At 44.0% G+C, this 23,274-nt stretch overlaps 1 protein-coding gene across 2 annotated transcripts in view; it reads left to right on the top strand.

Annotated features, from left to right (window-relative positions):
- METTL8 (methyltransferase 8, tRNA N3-cytidine) overlaps positions 1-21,357 on the top strand; it is a 28,795-nt gene extending 7,438 nt beyond the window's left edge. For both annotated transcript variants that reach the window (XM_060281168.2, XM_088658472.1), the window contains exons 3-11: positions 1,412-1,582; positions 4,166-4,257; positions 9,517-9,842; positions 11,318-11,367; positions 13,077-13,140; positions 14,182-14,321; positions 16,576-16,682; positions 16,771-16,836; positions 19,968-21,357. In XM_060281168.2, coding sequence (XP_060137151.2) covers positions 1,440-1,582; positions 4,166-4,257; positions 9,517-9,842; positions 11,318-11,367; positions 13,077-13,140; positions 14,182-14,321; positions 16,576-16,682; positions 16,771-16,836; positions 19,968-20,122 — 1,143 coding nt within the window. In that variant the 5' untranslated portion in view covers positions 1,412-1,439 and the 3' untranslated portion in view covers positions 20,123-21,357. The remainder of the gene's footprint in view (positions 1-1,411; positions 1,583-4,165; positions 4,258-9,516; positions 9,843-11,317; positions 11,368-13,076; positions 13,141-14,181; positions 14,322-16,575; positions 16,683-16,770; positions 16,837-19,967) is intronic.
- Positions 21,358-23,274: the final 1,917 nt, after the last annotated feature.

Raw genomic sequence — 23,274 nt, 5'->3', positions numbered from 1 at the left:
TGATAGGAGTGCAGAGATGGTTATTGGCTACCTAATGCGTTTGTATTTTAAAAACCATTGGGCACCAAAGATAGGACCTATCTCAATCCATAGTCCAGAAACACAGGTATCATATTGAGTAATCATATTATACCAGGCTTCCTCAACCTCGGCCCTCCAGATGTTTTGAGACTACAATTCCCATCATCCCTGACCACTGGTCCTGCTACCTAGGGATCATGGGAGTTGTAGGCCAAAAAAACATCTGGAGGGCCGAGGTTGATTGAGGAAGCCTGTATTATACAATAAAGCAGTAGGTAAATTGTGCCAGAAACAGGGGCAAATGTACGATGGAACTAATGAAGCTTAAGATTCAGGGTTTCTAATCCTGGAGGGCCCCTTTGCTTATTTTTTTTGGGGGGGGGGGAGTCTAGTAGAACCAATATGAGTTGCATGGCTCAAATCATTCTCTGATGCATGGATGTAACATTGGGCAGACCAGATCTCCATACACACTGCCCAGGCTTGCACCCTGGGGAGGTCACTTCAGTGCTGCTAACGCAGGGGTTTGCTTCCCCCCTACCCTGGAGGCGCACTCCATTGTCTCTTGAGACCAGACGGACACCAACCAACCAATGGTTAGGGGAGGTTTGTTGAAATGTCACAGAACAATTGACCACAGCCCTAGGAAAACACACAGGCTGAAGAAGTCCAATGCCACTGGCACACTTGCAGAACAGCTTGTGAGCCAACCTCTACTGACATAAAGAGAGGCTATTTTTCTGCAATTCCCCTTTCCTCTTGCAGTGCCTCCTCCCCCCCCCCTCCCAATCTGTTCCATGGGATTTGAGAGCCCTCCAAAACAGCCTGGAGGAATGCCTTATGAGGAATGGCTTAGGGAGTTGGGTATGTTTAGCTTGGAGAAGAAAAGGTTAAGGGGTGATATGATAGCCATGTTCAAATATATAAAAGGATGTCATATAGAGGAGGGAGAAAGGTTGTTTTCTGCTGCTCCAGAGAAGCAGACACGGAGCAATGGATTGAAACTACAAGAAAGAGGATTCCACCTAAACATTAGGAAGAACTTCCTGACAGTAAGAGCTGTTCGGCAGTGGAATTTGCTGCCAAGGAGTGTGGTGAAGTCTCCTCCTTTGGAGGTCTTTAAGCAGAGGCTTGACAGGCATATGTCAAGAATGCTTTGATGGTGTTTCCTGCTTGGCAGGGGGTTGGACTGGATGGCCCTTGTGGTCTCTTCCAACTCGATGATTCTATGATGATGATGATGACAACAACAACAAAACAAAGGTAAAAGGAAAGGATAGAGAAAACCAACCTACATTTGTGTTGCCATGGAAGAGACAGGAATTCTTTAGGTTAACTGAAATAATTAAGTTTGCAAGAAATCTATACTCCTGTTTAATTTTGCTTTCAGGGTGTTCTGCTGCTGCTGCTGTGCTGAAATGCTGTTTGTTAAAAGATTCTGTGCTTCACATCTGAAGATCAGCAAGATGCCCCATCGGTTCCAGAGTAACAAACAACCAGTTGCTCCCCTTGGGTCACGGGTTTTGTTGGATCCAGATAAAGTTTTTGATCACAACATGTGGTATGATGAATGCAATTTGCTACTGCGTTATTGGTTTGTCTTTTAAATATAGGTAGGGATGGGGTTGTTGCTTTTTTTTTGAGAATCTAAACACAGAAGCTGAATGTTTTCCTGCCATTCAGAGACCAGAATCCATAGCCAGCAGAAGAGAGAAACCTTACATGCAAATGGAAAGTGGTTTAACCACAGCGCCACCTGGGTCCCTCATTTTAAGTTAGAGCTTAATAATTATTTCACTATTAATATACTACTTCTTAATTGTATTTCAGTTCAACAATTACCTTGATACAATACATATTTTGTTATGTGCTAATGGCTTTAGATACCTATTAGGTCCATAAATTACCATAAAGCATATATTCAACACAAAAAAGCAACAATTTCTTGAATTGAAGAAATTGTATCTTGAAGGTATCTGAAAAGGTATCTGAAGAAGTGTGCATGCACACGAAATTGCTCATACCAATGACAAACTTAGTTGGTCTCTAAGGTGCTGCTGGAAGGAATTTTTTTATTTTGTTGACAAAGGACAGCTGGACATAGAAAGGGCCCCATTATCTTCAGTAATTTAGGGCCTCCTCACACCTAAATCCGGCCCTGTGTATAACCCATTGCGGTAATCCAGCGTTTCTCAACCGCTGTTCCGCGGCACACTAGTGTGCCGCGAGACGCTGGCTGGTGTGCCGCGACGTGCGGCGACGAGAAGGGCGATTTGCATTGTCACGTGCCTGGCGGCCGCCAATAAACGACGCTGACCCACCAGAAAGGAAGCCGGCCGGGTCACGACGCGGGGCAAGCGCAGCTCTCAACAGCCACCACCACGGGAGGGTGGTTTTAGACAAACTTAAAGAAGCTGGCTGGATGAGCTCAGCCTGAAACTTGCTGAGCAAAGGATTGTGCTGGCAGAGAAATCAGCGGCTTGTGAAGCCTTATTACAGGAGATTGCAACCAACACAGCAATTGGCAAGTGTTTCTTACCGTCATAATTATATAGTCAATATAGGGCGGCACAGAGTTAATTTTTTTAACTTTTTTAATGGTGGTGTGCCTCGTGATTTTTTTCATGGAACAAGTGTGCCTTGGCCCAAAAAAGGTTGAGAAACACTGCGGTAATCTACCCTTGAGGTTACCAGAGCATAGACAACAGTAGTTAGGCTATCCCTGTCCAGATAGGGGCGTATCCATAGCATAATAGGAGATGAGCCCTCATTTCTTTCATCCTACCTTATGGAAGACTGTGATGCTCTCGTTAGGTTGGGGTGAGTGAAGTAAGCTGCATGGGGGACTCACTTCCCTACTGCCAGGCAAACAGATTGGCTCTGTGCTCCTTCTAAGTCAGGTGGGCAGGTTGCAGACCTCCAGAAACCGTTGGACTTCAACTCCCATCAGCCCCTGCCACTGTGGCTACTAGGGCATGATGGGAGATGGAGTCCAACAACATCTGGAGGACCGCCGGTTGCCTGTTCTTGATGCCGTAAACATTTTTGTCAACGTACATTCCCCAAATATTAGGTTTTATGGAAATGTGCCGCCATAGCAATTGGTTTGCTGTGCCCTAAATGCTTATTTGCTTCTGTGGCATGCCTTAGGACCTAGTCATTAAGTCATTAGCCCCTTTTGAATTTCCGGCACTGAAATTCCTAGGGAATAGTTTGCGTTGCTCAGCGTTTTTCCACTCTTGTTTTGGCGCAATACTGTGGTGTGGCACCAGCTCTAGTAACCTTTTACTGCAGCCTGGCTAACATTAGAACACCATTATTTGACATGGAGAGATTTAAATCTTTATCCCACTCAAATCCATCTGTTGTGCTCTATAATTAAAAGCTCCATGCAGCTCACCTCTAGTTGCTGTTTTAGGTTGTGCTTAGTGGTCTGGCAACACATGGGAGCAATTTCGAGTATTTCTTCAGAAACAAAACCAGCTGTAGCATTCCTCTATCAGATTACCCACACCTTTACTAAGTACATTTCTGAACATATCTGTATGTCATGCTTTGGCTCGCCGGGCGACCATGTTTTGATAACCACAAATCTGTGGCGGAATGGCGGCCGCATAGCGCAGCTGGCACATGACACGCAACGTGTGTCATTTTAGGAGATGAGTCCTTTATTGCACAGGAATCAAAACGGCACAGACCCTATCACGAAGGCATGGGCTTGCGTTTTGGAGAGGTGACGTGTTTCCGAAAGGACAGAACCTCCGCTGTCGCTTGCTCAAGAACGGGCTGTGGAATGTCCTGCAACGAAAAGGCGACACACACCACAGAGGCATTTGAATGCTGCCGTGGACCGTGAGGAGAGGGCAGTACAAGGAGTTTGTCAGCGCAGAGCCTGCTGGAACTCTCCACAAAGCAAAAGAATGGAGCATAAGAATTGGCAGGAGCTCCAGAGGGCATCAAGGCCTACGTTAAAGACCCGGGAGAGTGAAGGGAGGGGGAGCAGCTAATGGAATTTAGAATATACAAGGCATTTGATTACATGTGGTGCTTAAGGGGAGAAAAGAAAAGAAAAGACTCCAGAAGCTTTTAAAAATAAAAGGCACAATTTCCCCTCCTCCCCTTGCAATTCCCCCACCCCCTGCAGGGACCACATGCAGTGGTCGCAGGAAGAAGAAGAAAAAGCCAAGGAAAAAGCCACAGAGAATTCAGTCATCAGAGTACAACCAGAGCTGCAAGGTAAAATACCCTGAGAACAATTAAAGCTGCAATACACCCACCCTTTTGTTTATGCGCTAATCCTTAGCATATGCGCTGTACAGTCATAGCTTGGAAGTTGAATGGAATCCGTTCCAGAAGTCCGTTCAGCTTCCAGAACATTTGGAAACCCAAGCGCAGCTTCCGATTGGTTGCAGGAAGCTCCTGCAGCCAATCAGAAGCCACGCTGGACGTTCGGCTTCTGAAATTTGTTTGGAAACCGGAACACTCACTTCCGGGTTTCGATCGTTCGGGAGCCGATTTGTTCAGGAGCCAAGGCGTTCGAGATCCAAGGTACAACTGTATCATAGCTGCCAAGTTCTCCCCTTTTTAAAGGGAAATTCCCTTATGGTGAATAGGCTTCCTCGCGAGAAAAGGGAAAACTTGGCAGCTATGAACTGTATTGACCACAACATATATTAGCATTGTTCCCTCCTGGCTTACGAAATATTGACATCTAAAACTGCTCTGACCTCCCAGGCACACCTGGCGTTACTCTCCCGCTTTCTACAGCTGGTTGACCTTCAGGGTGATAACAGCATGTACATGGCCGCTACATGAATTTAATGTCAGTGTTTGGTTTTATAAAAAAGATCTGTCGATGTATCTTTCCCCAGAATTAATAAACCTCAGCTTGATATGGGAATCTGTAGATCTGAAATGAACCCGTTTAAATATTTTCCCAACAAAAAATATTGATTTTCCCTTCAGGCAATTTTTGCAGGACTGTTCGCCTAGTCATGCTGTTGTTTGGGGGTAACCGCAGTAGTGGAATCTAGGTTAATGGGGAACAGGAAGAAATACCATGTGGTACAGTCCTCTTTGTTGTCTCTCTCAATGTTAGGCAGATGAGTTTTTTAGGAGGACCTCCAGATGTTGACATGCTGGGGAGGAAAAACAAGTGCAAGATATTGAGACTGTGTTTATTTAAAATCCCTGTATATTTTTACCCAGTGTTTCAGGCAAAATGTGATTTGAAGGAGCAGTTAACAACAATTTTAAAAATCATCCCATAAAGTACTGGTTTAAAATGCAAGAGTAGTAGTAGTAGTAGTTATTAAACTTCCTCCCACTGGTTGCGTGTTTGCCCCCTGTGCTGATGTCTTTTCAACACCGGAAGACCTTGCTGCATTTGGCCTTCAAGATACTGTTGAAATGGTTGACCTGTTTGTTGTGAATCATGTACTTTTGGAATTTTGTGGAAGATTTGCTAGTTTTGATAACGTCATGGTTTTTATGGTTTTTGTTTTGTTTTTTTAAAAAAACCCTATTTTAATGTAATTCTTGTACTGTATACTACTCTAGAGGCGACAAACTGGTGGTGTGGGGTGTGCATATGCAAACGTGTTTTTCTCGCTTCCCCTGTTCCACGTTGTTCGGGAAGAAAGCACCTCATCATTAGGTCAGGGCCTGGCGAAGCCATGCCGGTAGTTATGAAGGAGGAGGTAGCAGAGGCAATTAAACACGTGGCTGCTGTTTTATGATTATGCCCATAGTTGTAAACACTGAAATGCTCTTGCCCCTGAAATTCAGACCAAGTAGAAGTCTGGCTGATCAAGAATATTTGTTTCAAGTCATTAAAAGTCTGAGGGCTCATGGCAATCTCGGCCTCGCTGCATTTGGCCTTCAAGATACTGTTGAGATGGTTGACCTGTTTGTTGTGAATCATGTACTTTTGGAATTTTGTGGACTATGTGGAATATGTGAACTGGGAATACTTGGGGGGAAAAACCCCACATTTTCACTTGGACATATCCAAGTATTTCGTCATTCCGTAAAAGATGGAAAAGTCTGTATGAGTGCAGGAGTGGTTGTAACCAGAGGTATGCGCAAGGTCCATTGAGAAGCTCAAATGTGAGGCTACACACTTGCTGCCCTTTGCAAATGGAGATGGAAATATTAGGCCAGAAATAGATGTCCTGAGTTTGATTAGTCTTGTAGTCATTTCCTCACACAGCCTCTTCAGATGTTACTTGATGCAACGGGCTCAGGAGCAGACAAGAGTGCCCACCTGACCTCCAACCAGTCTTGTTGTCCCTGCTTTACGGAAAGTATAAGAGGAAGGGCAAGGCAGTGGCGAGGTTTTGTTGTTTAGTCGTGTCTAACTCTTCGTGACCCCATGGACCAGAGCACGCCAGGCACTCCTGTCTTCCACTGCCTCCCGCAGTTTGGTAACTTTGAGAACAGTGTCCTCTCCTTGTGTCCTCAATCTTTCCCAACATCAGGGTCTTTTCCACGGAGTCTTCTCTTCTCATGAGGTGGCCAAAGTATTGGAGCCTCAGCTTCAGGATCGGTCCTTCCAGTGAGCACTCAGGGCTGATTACCTTCAGAATGGATAGGTTTGATCTTCTTGCAGTCCATGGGACTCTCAAGAGTCTCCTCCAGCACCATAATTCAAAAGCCTCAATTCTTCGGCGATCAGCCTTCTTTATGGTCCAGCTCTCACTTCCATACATCACTACTGGGAAAACCATAGGTTTAACTATACGGACCTTTGTCGGCAAGGTGGTGTCTCTGCTTTTTAAGATGCTGTCTAGGTTTGTCATTGCTTTTCTCCCAAGGAGCAGGCGTCTTTTAATTTCGTGACTGCTGTGATCATGGAACCCAAGAAACTAAAATCTCTCACTGCCTCCGTTTCTCCCCCTTCTATTTGCCAGGAGGTGACGGGACCAGTGGCCATGATCTTGGTTTTCCGTTTTAGTGGCGAGGTTGGTGCAGGGCAAATACAGTGCCAGGATGACCCTGAGTCGCACATTTCAGTGTATTCCCTGACTGCATTGTGTGGTGTACCTGTGCACTTCCCCTCAGGGATCCTTGACACCATCCTGTAGCCGCTCCTTGAGAGCCAACCATTATTGCTTTGGCTGACGTTTGCATTTACCTGGAGACCTGGAACGAAAGGTTCTTACAAGGATGAATAAGGACTGCGATGCGTTGCTCTGCATTGCAAAACTGCCACAGACGTGGTGAATCTTGCGGCTTGATTGTGGAAAACCCTGTTTTGTGTTTCTGTTTCTGTTTCTGTTTCTGTTTCTGTTTCTCTCTCTCTCTCTCTCTCTCTCTCTGTGTGTGTGTGTGTGTGTGTGTGTGTATATGCGCATCCATCCTTTCTCCCCATTTCCACCTGGCCAATGAAGTGTTCAAAGTTTACTCTTCGTATAATCTTTTCGGCTTCAATTCTGAAATAAGTGCAGACTTGCAAATTTGCCTCGTTTGACATTCTTCCTACTCTTTTAAAGATTAATTGAAGCATGGTTAGCGCATTCGCTGGAAATTAAATAAGTAGGGTGCAGGCAGTAGCTTATGGCTGAGATATATTGGACTCAGGGAGTCATTCTTTCTCTTATGAATGCCTCCATGCTTAAAATGGGAATAGGTGAGCATTGCCAATAATGCTTCCTCTCAAAGCTTCATCTTCTTTCTGCATGTGGCAGCACATTTTGACCTATTTATTGTTAACAATGAGCCGAGCTGAAACTAATGAGTAGGTTATTTTAGGTCATTGGAAATCACTGTAAAAAAGAAGAAGAAGAAGCAATAAATAAAAGGCAGTTTTCCTCCAACATACTGCAGCATTGCCAAAAAGGATTGTTGTGAAGGACCTTGGTACAGAGAAAGGAAGAGCGAGAATGAATGAACTGATAGACTTTCGAGCACTTTCTGTGCTTATTAACATGGTCAGATGCTTTTCAAGCATGCTTATTAGGCAAAGAGGAGGCCATTGCGTTTAAAAGGAAGAAGAAGAATGTAGTGTTTGTTTAGTGACTTTACATGCTGCTCTGTTCTGATTTCCTCTCTTTTGAAGAATGCTGCAAAAAGGCAACAGCCTGAAACAATGCCAAGCAAATAGCAACCGAAAGCCGGCAGCCATGTTTGATCAGCAGTGTTTCCAGATGGGTTTTAATGGTGGGGTTGGTATCCAACTCTGTTTCTACCAGTTTTTCATTTTTCCACTCTTCAGTTCACCACATTTCCATATCAGTTTGCTATTTTTTTTTAAAAAAAAGTTCTCATAAAAAAATTAACAATTGCATTTTTGTGTGAGTTGCTCCCGATACACACATTTTATATGCAATTTTACCTTATCCTTTTTTAATTTTGCAAAGCAATTTTGCCTAATGTAATGCATTGTTGTATGTTAGTTTCTGCAGTATATGCATTTATATGCACACTTTGACATAGTCTAGGCATATTTGTACATATTGCTTGATTGGAAGGCTGCGTTGCGAAATCCGAAGAAGTGCCAATATTGAAGGAGAACAGTGTTTTTGGCTTGTGTATTGTTCCAGGAAGTTTGATTAGGTATGTTCGCCTTTAAACGTGAACTGCATCGGATTTCTCCCCCATCCCAAAGTCATACATATGATTTTCCTTTTGTTATACAGTATGTTGTCATTGGAAAGGCCAACCCATACAGTGGTACCTCGGTTTTCAAACGTAATCCGTTCCAGAAGACCGTTCGAGTTCTGAAACGTTCAAAAACTGAAAGCTCAATAGCCGACAGCGAGGCCTCAGGATCTTGCACTCCGTGGAAGCCACGTTTCATGTTCGACTTCTGAGGTGCGTTTGGAAACCGAAGCATTTACTTCTGGGTTTATGGCATTCGAAAACCGAAATGTTCGTCAACGGAGATGTTCGAAAACCAAGGTTCCACGGTACTTCCCCCATTTAGAAGTTTTATTGCAATTGAACAGTGTGTAAATTTTGTTGAATAAACAAACTTGAATCAGCCTATGCTGATTCTTCAAAATCCTATTGATCAGTAAGCTTGATGCAAAACATTTATTGCAGGAAACTCAGATTAGCTGTGGTCCTTATACCTGTGCAGGTCTTAGTAATACAGTGGTACCTTGGTTTTCGAACGGCTTAGTTGTCAAACAAATCAGCTCCCGAATGCCACAAACCCGGGAGTAAGTGTTCCGGTTTGCGAACGTTTTTCGGAAGCCGATCGTCCGACACGGGTTCTGATTGAGTGCAGGAAGTTCCTGCAGCCAATCGGAAGCTGCGTCTTGTTTTTTGAACAGTTTCAGGAGTCTAACGGACTCCCGGAATCGATTAAGTTCAAGAACCAAGGTACCACTGTATTCAGGTTGCCTACCATCATTTGAACTCTCCACCCTTACCTTTCATTGTCACTAATGTTTAGTTTTAATGATCCCCACCACCACTACTCTTTTATGCCAGCGATTGCTTATGCTTATGGTTTCTTGGTTTCTTTTTTTCTTTTTCTTTTAAATCTAGCAAAGTATGAGAGAGAAGCCAGTAGGTATTGGAATGAATTTTACAAGATCCACAAGAACCATTTTTTCAAAGATCGCAAGTGGTTGTTTCTGGAATTTCCAGAAATTCTTCCAGAAGGAAAATCTGACCTTTGTAGAAAAGTGGCTACAGAAAACTTGAGATGTACTGGTTTACTTGAAGACAACCATCTTTGTGAGGATAATTCTGCTGCAAAAGTTCCTTCCGTTTTGAGCGCATGTTATGATAACTCCGCAGCTGATGAGCAAATTGTCAAGAGCACTGGAAAACAATTCCCTGGCGGTGATGCCGCTTACCGAATACTAGAGGTATGGTAGACCTATCTATTCTGTGTCCAATACCATTTTCTCATGGGGTTTTTGATGCTTATGCAGAAGTGCAAAAATTGGATTGATCCTGAGACTTGTACCCTGCAATCCTCCTTTCCCCTTCAGCCCAACCCATAGAGCAAGGCCTCCTGATCATTGGGAGAGGCTAATTTTGGGGGCGGTGGGAGTCACCTATGCTTTTCTTTCTACCCTCTTCCACGTGTGATTCTGTGGATCCAACCCATATGCAGCCTTGTGAATAGTTATCTCTTTCTTAACTCACCTGCTGTGAGTTAAGGCAGAGGGCCTTCTCGGTGGTGGCACCCACACTGTGGAATGCCCTCCCACCAGATGTCAAGGAAATAAGCAACTATCTGACTTTTAGAAGACATTTGAAGGCAGCCCTGTTTAGGGAAGTTTTTAATGTTTGATGTTTTATTGTGTTTTTAATATCCTGTTGGAAGCCTCCCAGAGTGGCTGGAGAGGCCTGGCCAGATGGGCAGGATGTAAATAATAAATTATTATTATCATTATTAAAAATCTCACTGGTTTTTTAAACCTCTCGGTCCTATTTGAAGATTCCCCACACAGTACTGTTCTCAATAAGACTTTGGGATCTGATAGGTAGCACAGTCTTGCTCGTTTATAAAATGTTTAGACGGCTTAAAATAGTAAAAAAATAATAATCACTGGATGGTTTACCATAGGAATGCAGTAACTGCAAAAAGGCAAGCAACATTCAACCAAATTGTGCCTTAAAAACTGAATGAAAACAAGATGGAAACTGCGGGGGGGGGGGGGCGGAGTTCAATATTTCGCTAAGACAGTCGTTCTGTCATGGCAAGCAATTGGGCTTGCCAGAAGAATTATCCCCCTTCTCGCCTCCCCGCTTTTCATGCCATCCCTCCAAGCCGATTTTAGGTGGGGGAAGCGATAGGAGAAGCCCTCGTGCAGGAGGGCTTCTGCTGATGGAGCGCATTAGTTGAAACCCTGCCCACAACCATATACGACAGACAAAACGGAGCAGTCTACAAAACAAAAGTCTGGGAAAACTTGGAGCAGCTTAAAGTTTTTAAGAAGCGTTTAAAGGCAATTGCTCAAGTTTCTTTAAATAGGTCTTCTCTTCTAACTTATTTCGTGAGTCTCTGTTTGAGGCTAGGAGCTGGTTACAGCTTTCCTATATCTCTTTGCATGCATAGTCACTCTAATGCATTTTAAGAGAGAGAGAAAATACCAGCTGCATTTTGGAACAAATTGATATTTTGTGTGTGGCTACCATAGTAAAGTAATTTCTTGGTGCATCAAACAAGATGAAGCCCTTCCATGTGAAAAAAAGGGGGACACAGAGAACTATTCCCTGAAGATACGTTAAATTTTAATTCTTAGTCTTTTCTCACCCTGGCCCCCTGAATGTTGGAAAAAATTTTTTTATAAATATGATCAGCTTAATATTTGGCTTTTGTCTTTACTATCAGGTTGGCTGTGGTGCTGGTAACAGTTTTTTCCCTATTTTGGAAGTGACTCGGTAAGCTGCCTTGCCCTGGTCCAGATAAAAAGTTCTATGCTACAGTAATGAGGAGGGAACAGCTGCTTTGCCGTAACTCCTACTGTACTAAGAATTTTCACTATTGTTCAAGAATGAGGAAGCTCTGGTCCTCCAGATGCTTTTTGCCCCAGAACTCCTATCTATCATCCTTGACCTTTGGCCGGGTCTGATGGGTGTTGGCCTGGATCACAGGCCAGTTCACAACATAAAACTACAAGATGAGAACACAAAGTACATAATAAGAAACCAAAAAACCCCAATAACCCCCCTCCAAAACACAGACGCATCCTATAAGGCCATATAATATTTAATCATTCCAAGGCCTGGTCATAGAGAAACGTTTACACCTGGCTCTTTAAGATATGCAATGAAGGCATCAGGTGAGCCTCCTCGAGGAGAGCATTCCACAAACGGGGAGCCACTGCAGAAAAGGCCCGTCCTCATGTTGCCACCCTCCGGACCTCTCGTGGCTTCCCACAACATCTGGAGGGCCACAGGTTACTCGGCCCTGCTGTAGGTGATGATAGCATAAGATGTTCCATCGGGTACGAAGTTTCATTGGCCTTCATAGGTCCATGGCTGTACCATGAATTGGACCCCAAATGAATCAGAAGCCGGCACAGGCAAGAAATGGCCAGTGTAATGTGTTCATAATTTGTAAAATCTGCATGCTCAGAAAAGCTCTTGGTCAGCAGTATTTCCAGCTCTTTGTGGTTGTTCCATAGTAGTCACGCTTCAGAGTAATCGGTGAAAATTAAAAAGTTGTGATTGACATTGATTGACATTAAGAGCAAACCAGATTAACCCCCCCTTTTATTTCTGCTCTTCCTCAGATGAAACAGTTCATTCTAGGCAAAATGTTTCCTTCTCTTTGTGCAACCAGTAGTGGTAGTTACTGGCAAATGTTCTTGGTACAGTCGTACCTCGGAAGTTGAACGGAGTCCGTTCGGCGCCCAAAACGTTCAGAAACCAAAGCGCGGTTTCTGATTGGCTGCAGGAAGCTCCTGCGACCAATCGGAAGCTGTGGAAGCCCCATCAGACGTTCGGCTTCCAAAAGAACATTAGAAAACAGGAACAATCACTTCTGGGTTTCGATTGTTCGGGAGCCAAGGTGTTTGAGATCCAAGGTACGACTGTACTGGGGAATGTTGCTTTGTGTCCTTGGTGTCTGATAATCCTAAGTACACAAGGGAGTTTGGAGCTGGCTCTGTAGCGGATGGAGGTGGGGGAAGAAGCTACCCCTGTATTGGAGCCAGCCTGCGTTTTCCTTTCAGAAATTAAATAGAGACAGTTTGCGCTGGGACTGCTGTTGGAGGACCACATTCCCTTGTGATACTAGCAAGTGGAATCGAGAGGTCTCTTCTAGCTACATCCCTTTCCCAGGTTACCTTTTTGCTCAGTTTTATAATATTGCACAATGGCTACCAAGCGCAGCTTCGTCGCAGACAAAGCAATGGCCTAGTAGGGAAGGAGCGCTGGAGAAGTAAACATTTCGCTCGTTTCCCAACAAGACGTTTAGCCATCTCCACCCTCGACTTTCCCATTCGCTTCCCTCTGCCTTTGCCCCTCCCACTTCTCCCAGGAACTGGGTTTAGGTGATTTGATTATGCCTGCAGATGGAGCCCCGATGAAAACCGCTTCACAAAAGCAATTCATGGGGCTGATATTTCCCTTGTTTCTTTCTCCAGCCACCATCCCGGAGTCTTTCTGTATTGCTGTGATTTTGCTTCAGAAGCGGTGGAGCTCATCAAGGTATTTAAAATGTGGCGATTTGTTTGCGAGAGCATCCTTCAATCCTTGTGTTTGCCAGCTAGTGAAATCGGCATCAGTACAATGCAGTGGTACCTCGGGTTACAGACCTTTCAGGTTACAGATGCTTCAGGTTACAGAAATAGTACCTCAGGTTAAGAACTTTGCTTCCAGATGAGAACAGAAATCGCGCGGCAGCAGCAGGAGGCCCCATTAGCTAACGTGCTACCTCAGGTTAAGAACAGTTTCAGGTTAAGAACGGACCTCCAGAACGAATTAGGTTCTTAACCCGAGGTACCACTGCTCCTGTCAACTGTCTGGGACATCCCATTTTTGTGATGAGTGCTACCTGGAAGATGCACGTCCGGGTTTTGGGCTGGTATCTGTTGGAGCCTATGGCGGCACCGTTCACATAACAAAAATTTTAAAAACGGGTTTTTCTATTTAGATTGGATTTTTTAAATACAGTGGTGCCTCGCTTAACGAATGCCCTGCTTAACGAAATTTCCACTTAACGAAATGTTTTCTAGCGGAAGTTGCCTCGCTAGATGGATTCATTTTATGAAAAATTCGTCTAGCGAATCGCGGTTTCCCATAGGAATGCATTGAAATTCAATTAATGCGTTCCTATGGGCAAAAGAAAAATTCAAAAAAAATTCAATGCATTCCTATGGGATTCGCTAGACGAATTTTTCATTAGAAGAAAAGACCCGTGGAACGAATTAAATTCGTCTAGCGAGGCACCACTGTAAACTGCTTTTGGAGGAAAATAAACAGGGGATAAAAGCAACAAACCCCTCTGCTGAGGAGAAGGTTTCGGTGTGTCACCTGCAGCCTTAAGTGGCATAAATTGGTGAAAGCTTTATATCTGTTTTTTGTATAAACTGGTCCTTAGAAATGTGGTGGGTTTTTTTCTTTTCTTTTTCCAAAATCTGAATCGCTGAGGAGGGAGGATTTTGGGGAAAGCGTTTCTGTGTTACAGGAAACAGATTCTAACTAGTTTGAGAGTCTCTCTGTTTGTTCTTTCGGATTTGCGGATAACAGTCGCATCCACTCATCGATTCCTCCCGGTGTTTTGCCTTTGTTCACGATGTGTGTGATGATGCCTCGCCCTACCCCTTCCCAGATGACAGCCTGGATGTCATTCTCCTCATCTTTGTCCTCTCTTCCATTCACCCTGACAGGTAAATGAAGGCTGGAAAAGGTGGGGGACAGAGCCAAGCGCACTAAATGTCTCTCTTTATCTCGAGTGGCTCTCAGGGCTATCTTTAGAGAGAGGGTGAATTTATTACTGAAGAGTCCTCCGGTTCACTTGCACGCTGGGCATTTAAAATCCCAATTCTCTCCCGTTCACAGCGAGAGCCGGTCGAAAGAGCGCTTCGCTAACGAGGCTTCTTGTCTCCCTCGGAAGAGGCTTCTTTGGCAAAATGCGTGCCTATTAAAGATGGCGGGTCTTTCCCAAAATATTACAGATGACTTCTTCTTTTCCCCTTAAAAAAAAATATGAAATGAAACCGGCAAAATCCAAATGGCCACCTTCATGCTCCAAAGATATTCCCAGCTTTGTTCTCCAAACAGCTGAGCTTTCTGATTTGCTTTCAGAGAAAATCGCATTTCCCTCATTTCTTCTTGTTTGTTTGGAAGGCGAGCGGGTGATGAGTCATAGGCAAAAGCATACTTTGCCAAGCCCGGGTGGGGAAAGTGAAGAAATATCTCTTCTCTGCACCTTTTGCTAACTCTTAAGCCGCAAACCTTCCAAGTTTTCTGTGCAAATTTTCACCATTAGCCTTTGTGGATCGTCCTGTTTTCTTCCCCCACCGTCAGGTAATCTGACGAAGATTGCTGTGATTAATATTCCTCAATTCTAATACTGCAAAAGGCCGCATTTAAGTGTTTTAAATAAACATGTATGTTCCACTGAAATCAGTGAAGCTGGTTGCCAAATAAGTGTGGCAAAATTAGGTCTGAGCTGCAGTTGTTTGTATCCTAAAGTCACTGTTGTTGTTTTTCTCGCCACTTACCTTATCATGGTATTATCCTGATTCCAAAGGTTAAAGCACTAAAAGATAGCTGTTTGTTGTAATCGTCCTAAATATTTAAAGAAATTTCCCGAACAAGCGCCTGTTAATAAAAAATACTGATCTCGGTTTGGGGTTGGGGTGAGGAAGAGGCGAATAATTTTTTTAGCGGGCAATGTGCAAAAGGCCATGAGGGTTCTTCTCATATAACAACCTTCATTCAGCATTTTAATTATTACCTGATTAGATTTTAGGGCACTTACAGACTGTCACTGTTTAATGGGTGGGGTTCAGTCACGCCCTGGCAAATTCAGGTTGTGGAATTCAAAATGTTTGGTGCTCTTGGAGTTCACGCCAGATTGAACTTTCTGTGATAACGAAAGTGGCAGGAAATTACATTCTGAAGTGTGGGGTGACAATTGCTCAACCTCTAATCTTCGCACAAACTTTGTGCAAACGAATCAAGATGGATGCTTTTTTTAAAGGGTTTGTTTAGTTTTCAAAAACAACATCATCGGACCCTCCAAGTGTCCCTATTTTCCAAGGACAGCCCTGGATTTACAGAAGCTGTCCAGGTTTCAGATTTGATCCTGGAATGCCTCACTTTTTCTTAGAATGTCCCTAAGTTTCATCAGAGAAATGTTAAGGAAGGTACGGGGTTACGCAAGCCCCGAGCCAAGGAGATAAGTAACTATACAATCTTTAGATTCTTTAGGGAAGTTTTTAAATGTTTAATGTTTTGTTACGTTTTTATATATGTTGGAAGCTGCCCAGAGTGGCTGGGGCAACTCAGTCAGATGGGCGGAGTATTATTATTATTAATATTAATATTAATATTATTATTGGATTGTTACTACTACTACTACGGAATAAGATGTCCTTATTTTCATCGAAGAAATGTTGAGGGTATACAACACGCAAACAAGACAAACCAAAAAAAGAACAAAAACTTTGCGGGTCGCGTTATTGCAGTTAGAATAAAATAAGCAGAAGTACGTTATGTACACCTATCAAAATAAAATTCTGTAAAGGTGCCTTTTGGAAGCAAAAGCTACATATTAATAAGGCAGCCTTGCCACTTAGAGGTATGTGTTGTCGGGGGCAAGCTAGTGTTTTGTGGTTTTGAATTACAGTGGTACCTCTACTTACGAATTCAATGCGTTCCGAACGCACATTCGTAAGTCAAAAAAAATTGTAAGTCGAATCCCATAGGAATGCATTGGGAGAAAAAAATCGTAAGTCGAAGCAACCCTATCTAAAAATTCGTAAGTAGAAAAAATCCCATCTAAACCGCATCCAAGATGGCGGACGGAGCTCTGTTCGTAAGTAGAAACATTCATAAGTAGAGTTATTTGTAAGCAGAGGTACCACTATACACCCTGATCATGTGTGTGAGTGTGTGACTATTCTATTTTCACAGGATCCAAGGAGTTGTACACAGGCTTGCCAGATTATTGAAACCTGGAGGAATGATACTCTTTCGAGACTATGGAAGATACGACGCTTCTCAGCTTCGTTTCAAAAAAGGTGCTTCTCAAAGAGACGGTTGCTTTGCCTACTTGTTGTGAGTCCTTAGTAGGGATACAATAATCTAGCTTTCCTTTTCACCTATTAGGCCGCTGCTTGTCGGAGAACTTCTATGTAAGAGGCGACGGCACCAGAGCTTATTTCTTCACGAAAGGTATTTGGGCCAGCACTGTGGTTGAGCAGTGCCAGTTTACCTCAGAGAGATAATCTCCCCTCATGGATTTCTTCCAAGCCCCACTTTGGTTTAGGAATGTTTGCTGCTTCAGGACAAAGGGCAAAAACTTATTCACCTCTGGACTCCAATGAGATCAGGGCTGAGTTCATGCCATACATTTAAAGCACAATCGTTCCAAAGAATCCTGGGAACTCTTGTTTGTCAAGGGTGCTGGGAATTATAGCTCTGTGAGGGTGTCAACCACAATTCCCAGAATTTTTTTTAGTGGAAGCCATGTGCTTAAATGTATGGCATGTATACAGCCTAAGTTAAATTAGGCTCAATAAAATAAAACAATCTATTACAGGTGGGTGGATTTCAGTTGAACGTGAGGAGAAAGCTCAGCCAAATGTGGGCTGTTTGTGGAAACATTTTCCTCACAACAGCTCAGGTGTGATCCTGAAAGCCAGTTGATAATTTGCACTTAAAATGAAACTCTGTATGAACCGTTTTGAGAGAAACACTATAGATATATAATAATGGGATGCTTCCAGTGGAGTACGATTATTGCATTCAAAATAACGGTTTGGGAGGAGTGGAGAAGTTGCATCGCAGCACATTGAGAGCAGTATTTTAATTCCATGTGGTGTTTTGTCCGGTTGTGCTGGGGGTCTTGCAGCAGTGTGGGGCACACACACACTGTGGGACACACACGGATGTCTGCATCAACAGGGGAAGAGGCTTCAACTTGGCACGAGATCCCTTTTCTTTCTGTGGAGTCCTGTCCTAGGCCCCTGTCTGTCATGCTTCATTAACTCTGAATTAGCTGGCGTTTTGGCGTGTTGTGTGCTTTTAAATCAGTCCCACAGAGGTCTTTCTCTTCTGGATTATGAGATGTGACCAAACTCACATTTGCTTCCCATAATATTTTCTATTAACTGTGAAAGCTTTGGGAGGGGAGGGCAGAACAGGCGCCTGCAAAGAAGGCTTTCAACTTTGGTGTGACTGATGAGTTTTCGGACACCACCGGGCATGAGATCCTGTAATGAAATTCATGTGGCGCCGTGAAATGCGTCTCCTTTCCCCCGCCTTGTAGGGTTCGCGTCCAGGAAGTGGGATGCTCTGCTAGGCAGGCAGGGCGGAACTAGACATCTTTGACTACCTTGTTGCTTACATACCCGTCAGGGATTATTGCGACTACTCCTGAGTAACCACCTTCCACATACTTGTCTTTCAAAAGTCTTTATTGGTGCACATTATTTACAGTGTAGTGAGCTGTCGGTTTCATGTCTTCTCATTCCGAATCAGAATCCGGCACTGCCCCCTTCCATGATCTGGACCAGCATAAAAGCCTTGGGACAGCGAATCTCCTCCCCTTTCTCCTCCTCCTCAATTCCGGAGTCGGGGGGGAAGGGTCTACGTTCTGCCTGTGTCCTCTCCTCTCTTTCCCTCTCCCTCTCTTCCTGCCTGTGGAGCAGGGGCTCCTGGATGTTGTCAGAGGTCTGGCACTCCCTTTCCGTCTCCTGACTTTCCTCATCTGTCCCTTCGCTTTCATGACTGCTTGGAGATGGGCTGCTTCTGATGGGGGGGGGCTGTTCTCTATAAGCCCTTCCCCTTACAATACCCAACAAGTGCAAACATTTGCCTGCAAACCCTTTCACCGGCGTTTGTGCGCAGTTGAAGCTGTGGCTGCCCCAGATGAGGCAAGTGACGACACTGCCTTCCCTCCCAGCCTGCTGCACTCCAGGGGGTGCCCTCAGAAGCCAGGGTTGCAGTCCCAGGAGGTATAAGCCTCTTAGCTCACTTAAGGGGAGCAGGGTTGGAGAGGTGCACTGCAGCGCAGCCCAAGGTCAAGCACAGATAATCAGTCCAAGTCCGAAACAGGATCCAGAGACGAGGTCAGGCGACAGGAGGTTCAGGCAAGGTACAACACAACAACAAGGGAGTTCTCGAATCAGGAGCAGGCATGCTGTACAAGGAGCCTGGGCGATGTATCAATATATCGTCCTAGGCCGGTTTGAGGGTTAGAGCAAAATGGCTCCATCCCCCGAAGGTATATCGCAGGTGGGGCTTGCCTTACCTTCTCTGGCTGCCTATTTCCTCCCTGTGCCAGCCACTGTTTGTTGCCTCTGAGCTGGTTTGGCTTCACCCCGGACCAAATGATGCTCCTTCCTTTTCAACATCACGATGTATTGTGATGTTTAGCTGTGATACATCGCGATGTTGAAAAGCTGGTATCGCCCAGCCCTAGTTGTTTCCAGCAGCTTGGAAAGCTCGGGAAGGAGGATGATAATAATGGATAAAGGATGATTCTGGTGGTTTTTATTATTATTTATTACTTATACCCCAGCCACTCTGGGTGGCTCCCAACAGAATATTAAAAACACGAAAAAACATCAAACATTAAAAACTTCCCGATACAGGGCTGCCTTCAGATGTCATCTAAAAGTCAGATAGTTGTTTATTTCCTTGACATCTGATGGGAGGGCGTTCCAAGCTTCTGAAAGTAAAGGAACTTTGCCAAGTGCTCGCTCAAATGCTGCAACATGGCTCTGGGCCTGTAGACGCACATTTGGCGTGGACCTGGTATGTGCCATGCCAGCATTGTCAAGGACTATAAGAGTGTCTCCTCCTCTTCCTTTGGCTGTTGGGTGTGTGAAATGACAAAGAAACAGGGAACCAAGCAGAGGGCGTTCTCGGTAGAGGCACCCGCCCTGTGCAACGCCCTCCCATCAGATGTCGAGGAAATAAACAACTCTCTGATTTTTGGAAGACATCTGAAGGCAGCCCTGTTTAGGGAAGTTTTTAATGTTTGATGTTTTATTGTTGTTGTTATTATTATTATTCTGTTGGGAGCCGCCCAGAGTGGCTGGGGAAACCCAGCCAGATGGACGGGGTATAAATAATAAATTGTTATTCTTATTAATGAAAAGTTGATCCGCTGCAACATAAGACATGGAACGTAAGGAAATCCTGCATTGCCAGAAGATCCTGAGGGTGCAATTGTACTCCTGCTGTAATTCTACATAGATCTATTATTATTATTATTATTATTATTATTATTATTATTATTATTATTATTGCACTGTTTTCAATGAGTGTAACTTGGCTATTTATTTCACAAAACACAGATGAAGTACGCAGCATTTTCTCTTCAGCGGGCTTAAGCGAAGTGCAGAACCTACTTGATCGACGTCTGCAAGTAAACAGGAAGAAGAGGGTGAAGATACATCGGGTCTGGATACAAGGCAAGTTCCAAAAACAACGGGCGCTGACTCAAGAGTAGGCAAGAAAATGCTGCAGGTAAACACAACTCTTAGCCCGAGCTGGCATTTCCCCTCAAACGTCCGGAAAAACCAGGAACGCATTTGAGCAGAAACACTTCATTTACCATTTCCGCATATGTCGGTATGAATTAGACACAACCCAGAAGTGTGTGTGTGTGTGTTTGTGACTTGCCTCTTGCACACTCATTGGGAAGGAATTCCTACACTGCAGGGGCTAGTTGAGCCTCGCAGTCCCTTCCAACTCTACAATTCTTTGATTCTATGAATGAAACTGTTTCGGCTGCTTTTGTGCTCTGTTCATTGCCGGAAAGCAATTGCTTTTTAATTACTGTCCCGACCAGGAGATTCAAAAGATCGCTGGAGGGCCAAAAGTTTGGGTCAGGATTTTGACAGTGAAAGTAGGGTGGGGAAAACTAGAGACTAAAAGTGGAGAAAAAGAGACTAAAGGAAAATGAAGCCTCGACAAAAAGAGGGGAAGGGAGGAATCCAAAACAAAACTGGGAAAGAGAAAGTTGAACTGAGCTCTCCTGCCCTTTGGATTGGCCAACAGGTTGGTAGGATGTAAGGAATGAATGCCTAGAAGTGAAGTTGGAAAAGCAAATCCCTAACCCTAACCCTTCCCACAAATACATCTAAACAGATACGGGATGTTAATCAGCCAAAGGCCAGGTTGAAGAGGAACGTTTTGCCTGGTGCCTTAAAGGTGTATAATGAAGGCACCAGGCAATCCTTCCCAGGGAGAGCATTTGACAAGCGGGGAGCCACTGCAGAGAAGGCCCTGTTCTCATGTTGCCACCCTCTGGATACAAAGGCGCACAAAGAAGGGCCTCAGAAGATGAACTCAGGGTCCAGATAGGTTCCTGTGGGGAGAGCCAGTCCTTGGGGTATTTCAGTCCTGAAATCCTTAAGAATTTATAGGTCAAAACCAGCCCTTTGAATTGAGCCCAGAAACTAATTGGCAGCCAGTGCAGTTGGGCCATTTGAAAGATTGACACATGGTTAAATATCCTGAAAGAAAGGAAGGGACGTTTGAGGTTTTTTTTTTTTTTAGCAAACTGGAATTGGTTTGTGAGCTTTTGGAACACCTGTTTTAATAAAAGCAATTTCTTGACACTTGGTTGGTGAGCTATATGAAGCATAAAGTGAATGGATGTAATAGTATGAACTGTACGTGCATATGGAACAATATATCTGGTATGCAATCTTTTGGAATTAAAAAAAACCAGAAAATGTTGTAGTGTGTTAATTACTGTTTATGCAGCGCCATGTGCATGGTACTTTGACAATAACAAAAAAAAAAAAGGTCTCTGCTCTAAGGGGAGAAGAAAAGACAGAAGTGGGGATCATTTGCTCCATTCCCATACGTGCCCTTGGACAGAGCTATGAGAGATATCATCTATATCCTCTATCTCTGCTTTTAAAAACGCCATGGAAGTGTTATGTGGTTATGTAACTGTGTCTTGGTGTGCTTTGGCTGGACTTGGAGAATTAGTCATCAGCCTGTACTAAGCATTCAGCATTTTATAGCCCTGCAGAAAATTTGCCAACTGCTGTATAATGTTTAGCTTTTTACTCACCCCTAGCCATTCCACAGTGGGGAACGGAGGCTGAAAGATAGGAGACCTAGGAAATGTCACACGTCTCGAACTGAAGGCTTCCTTCAGTTCATGGCAGGATCCTGGAGAAGTTCCTCACTTGAGGAAGAGGGGGGGGATTTTTGCCAGTTTCCCCTACCTCCAGATCCCAGCACCACCTCTTGTGTTGTCCCAGATGTTTCCCTGGTCCTCCATAGCAACTTTTTTGGGGGGGCGGGGGGGCGGAAAGAGCACAATGATCTGCAGGAGGACTTGGCAAAGATCACCTTTCCGCTGCTCCCTCTGAGCGCAAGATTGGATCCAGTTGAATGAGTCCATGGTTCAGGCTAATTTTTTAACTTTAGACACCCATGTTTGAAATCTTGCAGCACTATCCTCGTCTACTCAGAAGTCCTGTTGAATTCAGTGGGGTTTACTCGGGTAAGTGACGTTAGGAGTGCAGCCTTGGACTGCTGGATTACACTTATATTCCTTCATATTCAACTGTTTTTATTACTGCCGGGAGTTTTCTGCTGTACTGTTCCACTTAATGCCCATAGCTAATAGAAATTGTCTGGAGCGTTTTTGAAGAGTAGACCCAGAATGCTAGCTGTGTTATGTAGCTGTTATCTTAACCGCTCAATCATATGTGAAGACATACACGCAGTGTGGTTTTCTCACATTTGATCGGCTATGTATTGTCTTGTTTCATGGAAGCTGAAATGAGGAACACGGCAATGTTGTGTGTTCTACACACATTCAGAGAAAGCAAGTTTACAGACGTATTAATAGTTTGAAGCAGGAATGAGGAACCCAAAGTCTAGATGCTGTTTGGACTTCCAGCTCCTCGTCAGAGGATCGGGTATGATGGGAATTGTAGACTGCGTACCCAGTAAATATGTGGTTAGTGTAACACACTGAAGCAGGCATTCTTTTTGGAGGAAATGGGGTTTAACTCCAGCCATGATTGAAGGAAACAGCTTTCTTCATAGATCTTGAAGCTAATATCTGGACAAACGTGGACTTCCACCGGTTCAGTGTGCTCAGTGAATGCAAAATACTTAAACGTGAGACATCCCTTTTTGACTTTTAAGAGGGACCTACAGATATTTCTTAAAACACCGGTTTGTACTCTGCATATCCACAAAAGCTTTCAGTGCTGTCATTCTTGCCAAGAAATAATGATTGGCATGAACATATGCTTTTAACCCTTGAAACGGAATGTTTTGTGTAAAATGTTTCTATTAATATCAATATGAACACTGGATTTTTAAAGATGGGAGGGGATCCTATCTGAACATTGAGTCCCTCAACAGCACCCCATTTTTTCCAGCTGTATCTTGGGGGGAAATTCAGATGCTCAAATAAAAGGGAGTGGTGTTGTAAGGGGGGCAAGAGGACTTGGACTATTGAAGATTCTATTCTGCAATTCTTTACAAGTTATTATATAAAACTACCATTGTCTCATGTAATCAGACAGCGGTCTAGTTTGCAGCACTGCAAGATTCCTGGGGTTACAACCAGGTTTGTTGATGATCTGAAGTGAAGAACAACTGCGGAAAAACAGGTTTCCTTTG

This window comes from Zootoca vivipara, chromosome 1, assembly GCF_965207765.1.
Source record: "Zootoca vivipara chromosome 1, rZooViv2.hap1.1, whole genome shotgun sequence".
NCBI classification, from domain to species: domain Eukaryota; kingdom Metazoa; phylum Chordata; class Lepidosauria; order Squamata; family Lacertidae; genus Zootoca; species Zootoca vivipara.
Note: the sequence above shows the minus strand (reverse complement) of the source record. Positions and strands in the feature narration are given on the sequence as shown.